The following is a 13,123-nucleotide window of genomic DNA, read 5'->3' as shown; positions in this document are numbered from 1 at the left end:
CTAAAGGAAACATAAAACCAGTAAAGACAAATTACATGCAAGACAGTACACATTTCTTCAATCCTTACGTCCCAGCATTTTTTTTTGCTCTGTAATCTTGCTACAGCTTTGCATGGCGTGCCTTCCTTTCTGCGAAAGAATCTATTACCTCACCAAAGTTCGTCAAACGTTTTGCTACATGAAAAATAAAAATTGTCGTCTGATACCGAAAAAGCTGTTTACACGAATAGTACCCAAGACTGGTCTGCTTTCTCGATTTGATTATGTCTATTTTGTCACTATCTGGTAGGTAAAACGAAATAGGCCTTTCTGGTACTGCAGCAGTTGTAACACACGCCAAATAACCTTGACTGTTTAGCCACAGATGATCGATCTAATGCACCTGATTTATATAAATAGCACACAGAATGTAATTCACGAAGTACCAATATCAAAATACCTATTGGCCTACAAGAAAAAAGTTTTATCTTAGGAAATATTTTCACATTTCATTCATATGCTCCAGTTTCTCAACCATGAGATCGTAAAGTAATAGTAGTACGAAACTTTTATATAAATTTGGAATCGTCATATTCTTCCAAATGATGTGTGTGCTGTCCATGTTTCTTCTCCTTCCTAGTTCCAACAAACACTCTTGTCATCACTAATTCTCTAGGCGCTTCAGTCCAGCACCGCCCTGCTGCTACGGCGCAGGTTCGAATCCTGCCTCGGTCATGGATGTGTGTGATGTCCTTAGGTTAGTTAGGTTTAAGTTGTTCTAAATCTAGGGGATTGATGACCTCAGATGTTAAGTTCCATAGTGTTTAGAGCCATTTGAACTAACTCTGTACCTATACCTGCCATTGTCAAAATTTATACTCTGTTTATCTTAACTAACCCTGCCAGAATCACCGGTTTAGTTATCCCGCGTTTATTGCCCGGTTAGACGCTATTACGTGTTCGTACAATGCATTTGCCGCGCTAGTAGTGTAGCGATCTGGCAAAAATTGTCTATCAAAATTTCATTTTCTTGGATACATCGAGAAGATAATATGTAATCTTTCTTACATGTTATTTCCATTCTAGTAGTATGAATCTATCGATTTCGCTAATAATTATAACAATGCTTATCTTTCGCACAGCCAGTCAACCACATAAACAGACAGCGATTGGTTTCTTTGGCTTAGCTCTTAGAGCCCCGTCCCCTTTTGTCTGCAAGAAAGTTTATTTCTAGATGCGATGGGGATTCAGACATCACGTATTCTGCGCACACATTCAAAAATCTTCTTACGATTCGTTCAGAAATCAATTTAGAATGTGTTCAAAAATGTTCAAAACAAACAGTGATGCTCTAAAAATCATATCAACAATCGATAGACTAACGTGCACTGGATGCTAGGCGCTTTGTGAAACAAGGTTTTTTCCGTCAAGAGTATGAACTTGGCGCCCCCTAAAATTGCCGTCCGGAGCAGATACCCCGGTTTGTTGAAGAGTAGGGAGCGGTCAGCCAAATTACAGTCATTTTGCGCTGAAGTTGGATTCTACCTCGAAATTTGATGTACAATACAATGTCTCAGACCTTGGGCAAGTATATATCAATACATGTTTTCGAAAATAAAAATAATCATAAGTATATTTTGTTCATTCAAAAGTATAAGGAAGAAAGAATGTTAGGTTAATATGGTTGTTTGCTACTTTCTTTTTTTATTTTTTTTTATTTATTTTTATTTTTATTTTTAAGAGATCAAAAGCCACAAGGGGCACAAAGAATACACATCGACATATTAACGATATGTACTATAGAATGTAGTGAAGCACACATATAGATATCAGTTGTTGTGTTTGAATTACCGTACTGGTGCCCGTTAAATGAGAACAGAGGTTAGGTTTTTCAGAACAGAGTTATGATTTATGCCAGATAATCCATAAAAGGTATATATATGATGTAACTTACCAAACGAAAGCGCTGGCATGTTGATAGACACACAAACATACACACAAAATTCAAGCTTTCGCAACCATCTTTGTTTTTAGATATAAATATCTGCTTGTGTCTGTGTATGTGCGGATGGATATGTGTATGTGTGCAAGTGTATACCTGTCCTTTTTTCCCCCTAAGGTAAGTCTTTCCGCTCCCGGGAATTGGAATGACTCCTTACCCTCTCCCTTAAAACCCACATCCTTTCGTCTTTCCCCTCTCCTTCCCTCTTTCCTGATGAAGCAGCCGTCGTTTGCAAAAGCTTGAATTTTGTGTGTATGTTTGTGTTTGTTTGTGTGTCTATCAACATGCCAGCGCTTTCGTTTGGTAAGTTACATCAGCTTTGTTTTTAGATATATTTTTCCCACATGGAATGTTATACACACACAAGTTTTTATAACGAAAAGTGTGTTAAATGTGGCGAAGTACGAGAAGAGATATCTGACCACACTACAGATTTATGTGATACAGCAGCATTTATTTTCGCATTCACATTCGGTGGTTTTGCCAACTCAAAATCAGAGCATAATTTCCAACCAAATGTAGACCTTGGGTTACAGTACATATTGGACTTTCACCTCAACGAAAATTTTAGGAGGTGGCGGGGGGAGTGTATATGGAGAGATCGCAGTTGGTTTTGCTTACTAGGGTAACCTAATTATTTTAGTGGGAATGCAGTACAAGCAATAGGCAGGGGTGGGCAGTTGAGATGGAGGTCAAAATCTAGGAAGTTGGGTTGAGTAGGACCAAGTGAAGCAAATTGGGGAGAGGTTTTGAGGTTCTGGAGGAATGTGGATAGGGTGCCCTCACCTTTGATCCAGATAGCATAGATGTCATAAATGAATCTGAACCAGGTGAGGGGTTTAGGATTCTGGGTGTTTAGGAAGGATTCCTCTAGATGGCCCATGAGTAGGTTGGCATAGGATGGTGCCATGTGGGTGCCCATAGCCATTCCTCAGATTTGTTTGTAGGTAATGCCTTCAAAGGAGAAGTAACTGTGGGTGAGGATATAGTTGGTCATGGTGACTAGGAAGTAGGTTGTTGGTTTGGAATCCGTCGGGCACTGGGAAAGGTAGTGTTCAATAGCGGTAAGGCCATGGGCATTAGGAGTGTTAGTGTGTAGGGAGGTGGTATCAATAGTGACAACCAGGAACCACGTGATAAATGGACAGTAACTGTGGAGAGTCAGTGGAGGGAATGGTTGGTGTCTTTTATATAGGAGGGTAGGTTCAAGGTAATAGGTTGAAGACCGTGTTGGTATACGAGAGCAGAGATTCTCTCAGTGGGGGCAGACTAACTGGCCACAATGGGGCATCCTGGATGGTTAGGTGTGTGGACTTTGGGAAGCATGTAGAAGGTAGGAGTGCAGGGAGTGGTAGAGGTGAGTAGAGAGATGGACTCCAGGGAGAGGTTCTGGGATGGGCCTAAGAATTTGAGTAGTGACTGGAGATCCTGCTGGATTACTGGAATGGGATCACTGTGGCAAGGTTTGTAGGTGGGAGTATCTGACAGGTGGAAGAGCCCTTCCACCAGGTAATCCTTGCGGTTCAGAACAACAGTGGTGAAGCTGTTGTCTGCAGGTAGGATTGCAAGGTCAGGATCAGTTTTTAGATGATGGACTGTGGTTCTTCCTGCAGATGTAAGGTTAGTCTGCATGTTGAGGGATTTTGGAAATGGTAGTGAGGCAAGATATGAGGTCAGGAAACTCTGGAAAGTTACCAGGGGGTGGTTTGGGGGCAGTGGGGTGGATCACGGTTGGATGGAGGAGTGATCTGAATTAGGCAAGGTTCAATATTGGTCTTTGGTTGAGTCTGACTGGTAGGGTTGGTAGCGAAAAAGTGTTTCTACTGTAGGGACAGGGAGAAGGTCTTTAACAAGTCCTGCATGATTGAATTTGGGAGTGGGGCAAAAGATGAGGCCTTTGGAAAGGACTGATATTTCTGTGAGGTAAGGCTTCTGGAGGAAAGGTTCATGACTGTGTTGTGGGTGTGTTAGGTTCAGGATTCTGTGTGGTGGTGGGAGGGAGTTTTGGGGGGTGGGGTAAGTGTAGTGCGAGGCAAGGTTTGTTAGCTATGAGGGGGCATGGGGGAGGTTTTGAGGGAAGTTGTTGTAAAGGCCGTGGACAGTGGCACACTAAGGTGGGAGCTGGAGGTGAGCATGATGGAGAGCTTTCTGAGGTGTCATCATGCATGTTGCTCAGGTTCCTCCGGGGAAAGAGTTTCAGTGTGTGTCTGTTGTGCCTATCTGTGACTCAGCATCTCCACTATAAATTTCCTTCAGATAGAAAAAATTCTGTCCAGAAATTGCTTGTGCAAAGCTAAGGTTGTCCTTTACTCACACAGTATTCTGAATAACATGGATGAAGGGCAACAAGCAGGTTCCTCTTAGACTTCCTGAAAGCTTTTGACACACTGTGCCACTGCAGACTGCAAACAAAGATCAGAGCATACGGTATTGGTCTTAAGTAATAGAATGCAGTAAGTTGTCCTATTGGCAAATGATTGTTAGAGGCAAGGGTATAGTTAGGTGTGCCCCAGGAAAATGTGAGAGGGCTGCTCTGAGTTCTCTATAGTCTATATATAAACTATCTGATGGATTGGGTGACGAGCAAACTGCCATTGTTTGATGATGATGCTATAGTGTACAGGAAAGTTTCTTTGTTGAGCAATTCTAGGAGGGCATAGGACAACTTAGACAGAATTTCTATTTGGTGTGATGGATGGCAGCTTGCTCTAAATATTGAAGAAGGTAAGTTAATGAAGATTGGTATTAAAAACAAGCCTCTAATGTTGGGATACAGTCTTAATGGTGTGCTTCGTGACACAGCCGTATAAGTGAAATATATAGGCAAAACAACAGGAAGCAATATGAAATGGAATGAGCACATAAGTTCGGTAGCAGATAAGGTAAATGGTGTACTTCAGTTCAGTACATGGGAAGTGTAGCTCATCTATAAAGACCACTTATAGAACACTCGTATGACCCATTCTTGAGAGCTGCTTGAATGTTTGGGCTCCCCACCAGGTCAGAATTAAAGGAAGACAGTGAAGCATTTCGTATGCATGGTGCTAGATTTGCTACTAATAGGTTTGATCATCACATGAGTGTTACTTAAATGCTCCCAGATACTCAAATGGTAATCCCTGGAAGGAAGATGACATACTTCTCGTGAAACAGCATTCAGAAAATATAGAGAACCAAGATTTCTGTTGATTGCAGAATGATTCTCCTGTACATTTCGCATAAGGACAATGAAAACAAGATTAGAGAAGTTAGGGCTCATATGGAAGCATATAGTCGTTTCTCTCGTACTCCATTTGCAAGTGGAACAGGAAAGAGAATGGCTAGTAGTGATACAAATTACCCTCTGCTGTTCAATGTGTGGTGGCTTGTGGATTTTGTATTTAGATGTAAATGTAGCCTGTAGTATACACATTTGGGTATTACTTCAAGACATATATGGTTGATGAGCTATGAGGCTTTTGTTGTCTGTTTGTGGTTGTGTTGTGGTTACAGCCGTGCAGTGCCCTCCGCCTGACAATCCTGGCAACGGGAAGGCGATCTACACATCCTGCTCCTACAATTCGGTTGTCACGTACGAGTGCAAGGATGGATACACACTTGTAGGGGAGCCAACACGTAGGTGTGGAGCTGACAAGAAGTGGACTGGGGAGCAGCCAGAGTGCAAAGGTAAGTCTGGACTAGCTATGCATCAGAGTGTTTTGTGCTTCTCAACTTCGAAACGCATGCTGTGATGATGCAAAATGGCATGAAAATCAGAATTGGATCTTGCTGTAGTGCCATACAATCAGTAGTGCTCTTTTGAAGATTAGCTAGTAGGCCTGGGTTAAAAGTATTTTCACATAGATGTAAGGACAATAGCAGAAATTAGGATACATCAATAATAAAACTGAGATCGGTGAAGTATGCTGGGCTCTTAACAAGACAAATTTTTTTGAAAGCAAAGGAAATAACTGTAGATTACGGACTAGATTTGTAAAAATGATGTAGGCTATATATGAATGGGAAGACTGAATTTTTTAGAATTTAATATCAGATGATACTCACAAAATTATATGAGAGGAGCAGGGTGTGAATAAATCGTATGTAAAATTAGAGCTCCAAATTTCTGATCGATGATTGATGCTTTAAAGTTATTGGGCTGTTGAAATATTATTAGACATAAATGAGAAGGAAGCCAGAGAATATTTAGAATCTGATGATACAAAGTACAAAGATTGTCAAATGTAGACATATGACTTGTAATAGTGGACAGTGGCATATGTATAAGTGCACATAAATAATGTGGTTCTTTCTATAGATCATAAAAGTGTGGCTTGGTGTCTCAGCATTCAGTATCAGGCTGCTGAATCAAAAGTTTGGTGTGAAATGTTTATCTGGTCCTGGAGCTACTACATCAACAAAAATAATCAATTTTTGAAAATATAATGTAACTGGACAGGTAGAAAGCCTACTCACCAAGCGGCAGCAGGAGAAAACACTTGTAAAAGTTAAGGTAATGTGCAGGCTCTGTCTTTTGGCAGAAGGGCTGAAGGGGGAATGAAGAGGGAAGAATCAAAGGACTGGCAACGTTAAGGAAACAGGGAGAGTTATGGAAAAGTCTTGGAACATTGGGTCAGGGAGACTTAGACAAAATGAGAAGGAAAGACTGATTGTTGGGGATTTCATTGGATAAGATCTCATATGCTGTTGTTACATATGCTGTTACATATGCTGTTGTCCACCTGTATTGCAGATGAACAACACAGTTGTCACTTTATACCACCTGTATTACAGATAGCAAAACAGTTGTCAGTTTTCAAAATACAATAAGATATCCGGGGTTTGCACATGACGGTAAACTGACTCAGCTATTGCATCAAAGGCATCTCAGAGAAAGAGGTCACAGGAACATTCATTGCTACAGCTACAAGTGGAGGTTTAGCAGACTAAGCATGTCCATGCCATATTTTTCAGTGTCCCAATTAATTATTTAAACACAGCATATGCTGTTCAGATCAGCAGCTTCCTACAACTAACCAACACTGTCATTAAGTGATTAAGATTGTGGTTTATTACCATTCCTTATCTTTGAAACTAATGAGCTGTCACTTACCACCACCCAGCATCTTTACAACAACAGAGCATCTTATCATTTCCCAATCACCAATAAATCTATTAATATGGGGGCAAGTATTTTATGAGCAGGGGACTGGAGGTAAAATTATGAATACTACAGAATTCTCGAAGCGGGAGAATAATGTCTGTAATGTACAGTGTGACAAAGAAATGAATAAGTCTTGGCTACTGTTACGGAATCTCATTAAGTAACAAAATGATGGGGCTTTTAAATATTTTTCTGAGGAAATAACAAATCTAATGAAAAGGAACTGTGCAATGCTGATTTCATCCAACATAAAGTAGATTTGCATATGTATGTGTGTATTAGTTTATGCATATATGCATGTGAAGTAGTTTATGAAGCTTGTGTCAACAAAAGTGAAATAACAATTTCTGGTATGTCAGCACACTGTTTCTCTTTTTCTGTTAATTTTAATGTTATACAATTTACTTACATTCCTCATTTCTTTCTGGATGTCATGATTGCACATTTCTGACTATTAACTGTGAAATGTGTTACAATTGTTTAAGTAGTTGCATGCACTCTCTCTACTTGTAAACATATTTGATGACACCTCTTCAGGGGAAACAGAATACTTCTGTAAGTTCATATCTTCTTCAAAAACTCTTAATGTACGTCTGTACATGGAACACTAAATACAGAACATACGAAATTCATGAGAAGAATACAGCCTAATTTAATTAAAAGTAAAGTTTTGATGATCATTCTGTAGCTATTTATTTTACTACGCCATTTTGTTAATGCAGGTCAGCAATGTATGAAACAGTGATACCACAATGAAATGTAATTTGTAAAATATATTAATCCAAATCATGAGCATTACTTCTTCTGAACTGTGTACCATATTTCAATAACTGTCACCATTTTCTGTTCTTTTCATTTGTGATAGGTAACAGAGACATTATGGCACATAGAGATTTCAGTGATAACATTACATGCTGTGAACAATAATCATAATTCACAACAGTGAACTTTGCACAATGTTAGTCATCACTAATCTTAATCACTATTATTTCCTCAGCAGATAAATTTTTCATCTGTATTAATGCTATTTTTTCCTCTTTCCCTTAAATTATTATTATTATTATTGCTTATGCACATCAGTGCACCCAAAATTAAAATCAAGATACCAAAAAGGATGAAAATAAAGCCCCAAGAAAAGCTTGTTTTTACTAATGTATGAAACATTTGAACACAAAATGCTGATGCCAACTGCTAAATGCAGTGCAAATAAGTTAACTACAAAATTTAATAACCCACTATTTCTTCTAGTTTCTGTATTTCTGTACACATCACATAAATTGTGCTATTGTCACAGGAAACATGATTTTTCTTGTTCTTCTTTTAACCTTTTTTTGAGTCTTCCTTCGCTAGCTTAACTTCTAACAGAATTATCTTTCACTGTATTAGAGCATGTGTGCAAAACTTTTTATTAATATTCATCAAAAAGTTATCAAAGTAGAGCCTCAGCATTCTGCTGTTACAGTCAGTAGATACTTTGAATCAAACGCATTCAAACTATCCAGGCTTGTGTAAGTAGCTACACATTTGCATGTAACAGATGACACATCACTCATGCCATTATACTTCTGTCTTTATTTGTTGTTCTCTATGAAGTACTGGAGAAAGATAAGTGACCTAATGCTTAGTGATATGCTCCGTTGAAATAAAAAGGAATGGACAGAAAAAGAATCATGACAGAAAGTGATACACAGACATATAATAACCAATAATTATTAACAACAGGCACACAAAAATTGTTAAGGAAGTAACAGACAATACGATTTTACCTATAAATCTCCATCCAGGAAGAAAAATTTTATTTGTTTTTTTTATGTTCGTTTTGGAATCCTGCTGTTGCTGTTATTAATAGAGGATGATAAATGTTTCAGTGTTTGATGTTAGCATAGTTTCTGCTCCCTGGTGTTAAGTCCATGTAAATGTGCATTTATCAGTATTAGATAATATATTGAAGACACAGTGCTAAATGTCTGACTAGTAGCTAAGACTCTGCTTTATTAAAATTATGTTTACTGTGCCTAAAATAATTTGCTGTTGCTATACATCTATGTTATGGATGTCTATCTGTTGCATGGAAGGAAGTGACTGTAAAGAGGCAGAACATCAGGTATAACTGCTCTGAGAAACCTGTATTGAATGAACACAAATAATTATGATATTGTTATAGTGGTGTACAAAATGAATTATGATTTCTCTTAATGATTTTAATGCATCATGTAATTTTTCAGACTTTACCAATGTAGAAGATAAATTATGTGCAATGTTCACTGATAACAGGAGGGTATTCATTACTCTTCAGTTTTTTGGAACTGGGGTTCCTTAATTTTTAGATGAGGAGAAGGAGGAACAAAGGGAAAATATATCACCAGATGTAAAAGGAAGACTGAAATGAGAAATCTCTCAGAATCAGTGGCACATACTGATACAAGTGAAATTTACTGTGGCGAATGAGATCTGAATTTCTGGAAAAATCAAAGTAATGTAACTAGAAAAAAGAATTTGTGGATCAGAAAGCTAGCGAAATGAATAGTGGTACTATTGAAAGATGGGGAAATGGATAACAGAAGTGAGCCTAACTGGTGGTACACTCAGAAAATTTGACAGTCAAAGCATCTGGTCAGATTGGCACTGATGAGATGTGAAACATACTTTCTGACAGGATACTGATACTTGTTGTTAAACATTTTTTGCCCACACTCGTGCACCTTATTATCAAAATCCGCAGTGAACACTGTGTAGCAGAAAGTTGAACAGTTCTTGTGTGTGTGTGTGTGTGTGTGTGTGTGTGTGTGTGTGTGTGTGTGTGTGTGTGCGCGTGTGTGTGTGTTAGAACTCATGGATGTATATCTTTTTTTTACATAACGGTTCTCATGAGTGCTTATTATTTGAAAAGTGATGAAAATTTCATGTATTTTTTGTGCTGTAGTGGGTCGTTGTAGGTCATCCCAATGTAACATTGTGCGTATGTAGGTGAAGATATACATTACCATTCAATTTAACTAGTGGTAAAAAAACCTCTGGTAACATTTACAACCATAAAATTTCTAACTGGAACCATCTGGGCCAACCTAAAGTGTGTGGCAACATAAAAGTAATTGTAGAGAAAGCAAATGCCTGGACGATATTTATTGGAAGAATCTCAAGGAAATACATTCTGCAAAGGTGACCTACAAAACACTTGTTAAACTGATCCTTGAGTATTGCTCATCAGTTTGAGATGTTTACCAGTTTGGATTTATAAAGTTCATTTAGTATGTCTTCCAGATATGCTCAACAAACTTCAGTGGCAGTCACTACAAGAATGGCATAATGTGTCATGGAGAGGTTTTCTATTGAAAGTGAGAGAGCTTACGTCCCACTTGTATGGAACAGGGAAGTGGGAAAATGATAGTAGGATCAGATGTATGCTCAAATGTACAATGCAAGGTGGCTTGCAGATTATAGATGCAGATGTTTTTGTGTATGTAAGTTTTGCACTTAGGGAGGCTAGAAAGGAAAGTGATGCTTACAGCACGTGAATAATGAAACATTACTTTGAATTAACTTGCGGGAAGTCACTAACAGTGCATAATAGGTGTGTAGGCACGATAAAAGAAAAAAGGCAAATACAGGGTGTCCCATAAGGAATGGCCCAATTTTAACTTGTAATAATATTGAGACAATTTTCACTAGGTAACTGAAACAGCGCTAGATGTAATGAGCATGGTCTAGAGTTTCAGAAAAAATCTGCTATATGTCGCTACGAGCACTGACCTGGAGCATGCAGCCAGTCTTGTGCAATATGGCAACAGAAGGCTTATTGTGTTATTGAATTTAGACCTACTCAATCAGTGATCGCAGTTGAGTGGGCATTTCATATTCGATTACGTGCTAAATCAATATCACTGAAGAACATTTGACAATGATATAAACAGTTTGAAGAAACAGGGTGCCTCTGTAAAGGCAAAAGTCCTGGCTGGCCATGTGTTCCTTAACAAACAGTGGAACAAATCCAACGAGCATTTGAGTGGAGACCCCGTATGTCTACGTGTCATGCTAGCCGAGAACTTGCGTTACCACGTATGACAGTGTGGCGTGTGCTACGGCGTCGTTTAGCTCTCAAACCATACCAATTACAACTGGTTGCAGTTCTTCAAGATACTGACAAAATGAAGTGAATGGACTTTAGCAATGCTATTCTAGGGTACATGGAAGATGACACTTTTATGTCATGGTTGATATTCAGCGATGAGGCAACTTTCCATATTAGTGGTAAGGTTCACCATCATAATGTGCATATGTGGGGCCTTGAAAATCCTCATGAAACAATTGAACATGAACGTGATTCACCAAAAGTGAATGTTTTTTGTGCTGTTTCGCAAAGTAACATTATGGACCCTGCTTTTTTGAGGAAGAAACTGTAACAGGACAATCATATCTTGCAATGCTACGGAACTGGTCATTCCCACAACTTGACTTCAACAATTTCATCTATCAGCAAGATGGAGCACTACCATACTGGCACAACAACGTGCGCAGTTTCTTCAATGCCAGCGTGCCTCAACGTTGGATAGGGCATACAGCACCCCAAGACCAGGCTTTACTCTCTTGGTCTCCTAGGTCCCTTGACTTAACACCATGTGATTTCTTCCTGTGCTGTTATGTTAAACAATGCGTTTATGTTCCTCCCTTACCTTGTGACATTGATGAACTAAAATCCAAAATATCAGCTGCTGTAGCTTCAGTGACAAAGACACCTTACGTTCAGTGTGGGATGAATTCGGCTATTGGCTAGGTGTCGTCCGTACAGCCAATGGAGGACATATTGAACATTTATGATGGATTTTTATAAACTTCTGTATTTTCTGAGTAATTTAGTATACAATTTGTTGGTGTTAAGCCCTTCTTCCTAATAAATAATGCTATTTAAAATCAGGTCATTCTTTTTGGGACACCCTGTATATCCTACATGTGGGACAGTTTACAGGCTAGGATAATATTAGATGCTGAGAGAAAATGTTTGCTGGCATTTGGAAATAGATTTAATAGTTTTCTGCATACACACAACAACTGAAGAAATTATTTTTCGAGGAAGAAAGATTTGTGAGTTGCAATATTTTAATGCATGTGGGGTCATTGATATAGCAGTTGTAAGGTTCAGAAACAGTATACATTTCTTTTGGACACCAAAGACATAGGAAAGAAAACATATAATGTGAAAGAACTACCAAATTGTACCCATTACATAAAGATTGTGAAATTATGTGTTTACTGTGTCACAACAGATGTACATACAAAAAAAGTAACAAAAATTAATCACAGACATTTATTTTTCAGCACTGATTTGCCACACTCATAAACAAAACTCTCACCACTGCCCTTTCATTTCTCACAATTACCCCACTAGCCATGTTAAGAAGTAGAGTGTCTGTACACACAGTTTCTTTTCGTCTTCTTCAATTTTTATTTTTTGATTCATAAGTCTTCAAGCTGGTTTAGTAAGGCTCACAATGTCTCCCTCACCTGTAACAGTCTCTTCATCTCATAGTAGCATTTACACACAATGTTGTGAATTATTTATTGTATATATTCCAAACAGTGCCTTTCCACTTCAATTTTTGACCACTGCAATTCCACTAGTAGTACCATGTAATTTACTTGCCCATGATCTCTTAGCACATATTGCTCAGTATTATTGTGCTAGCAGACAATTACTTCAGCAAATAACTGTATAGCATAAATATAATTTATCTCCTCCCAGAATTTATCAACATACTTTTCTAGCAGGATTTTCTTTTTCTGATATCATGTCTGTAATAGGGGATGGGAGTAAGGCAGTGGATGGTTTTGGACAAATTTCATTTAATCTTTATTAATAAATGACCAAATCTAAACATTATACGTAATTATAACAGCAACTTCACCCTGCGTGATCACAACTGTTTGACTATAGAGTACACTTTGTCGCACTATGCCATAATACTATAAATGTCAACAACACAGCTTCAAGTCAAAATATATTT

The 13,123-nt window shown here is 38.3% G+C and overlaps 1 protein-coding gene across 1 annotated transcript in view; it reads left to right on the top strand.

Moving 5' to 3' along the window:
• The window catches only part of LOC124620018, a gene marked incomplete at its 5' end in the record, with an annotated part of 235,959 nt that overhangs the window by 15,118 nt on the left and 207,718 nt on the right, over nucleotides 1-13,123 (top strand). Inside the window, one exon of the mRNA XM_047146685.1 lies at nucleotides 5,474-5,647. Coding sequence (XP_047002641.1) covers nucleotides 5,474-5,647 — 174 coding nt within the window. The remainder of the gene's footprint in view (nucleotides 1-5,473; nucleotides 5,648-13,123) is intronic.

The sequence above is a fragment of the Schistocerca americana genome, chromosome 6 (genome assembly GCF_021461395.2).
Source record: "Schistocerca americana isolate TAMUIC-IGC-003095 chromosome 6, iqSchAmer2.1, whole genome shotgun sequence".
Classification (NCBI taxonomy): Eukaryota; Metazoa; Arthropoda; class Insecta; order Orthoptera; family Acrididae; genus Schistocerca; species Schistocerca americana.
The sequence above is the reverse complement of the archived record's forward strand: the minus strand, read 5'-3'. Positions and strand labels throughout refer to the sequence as shown.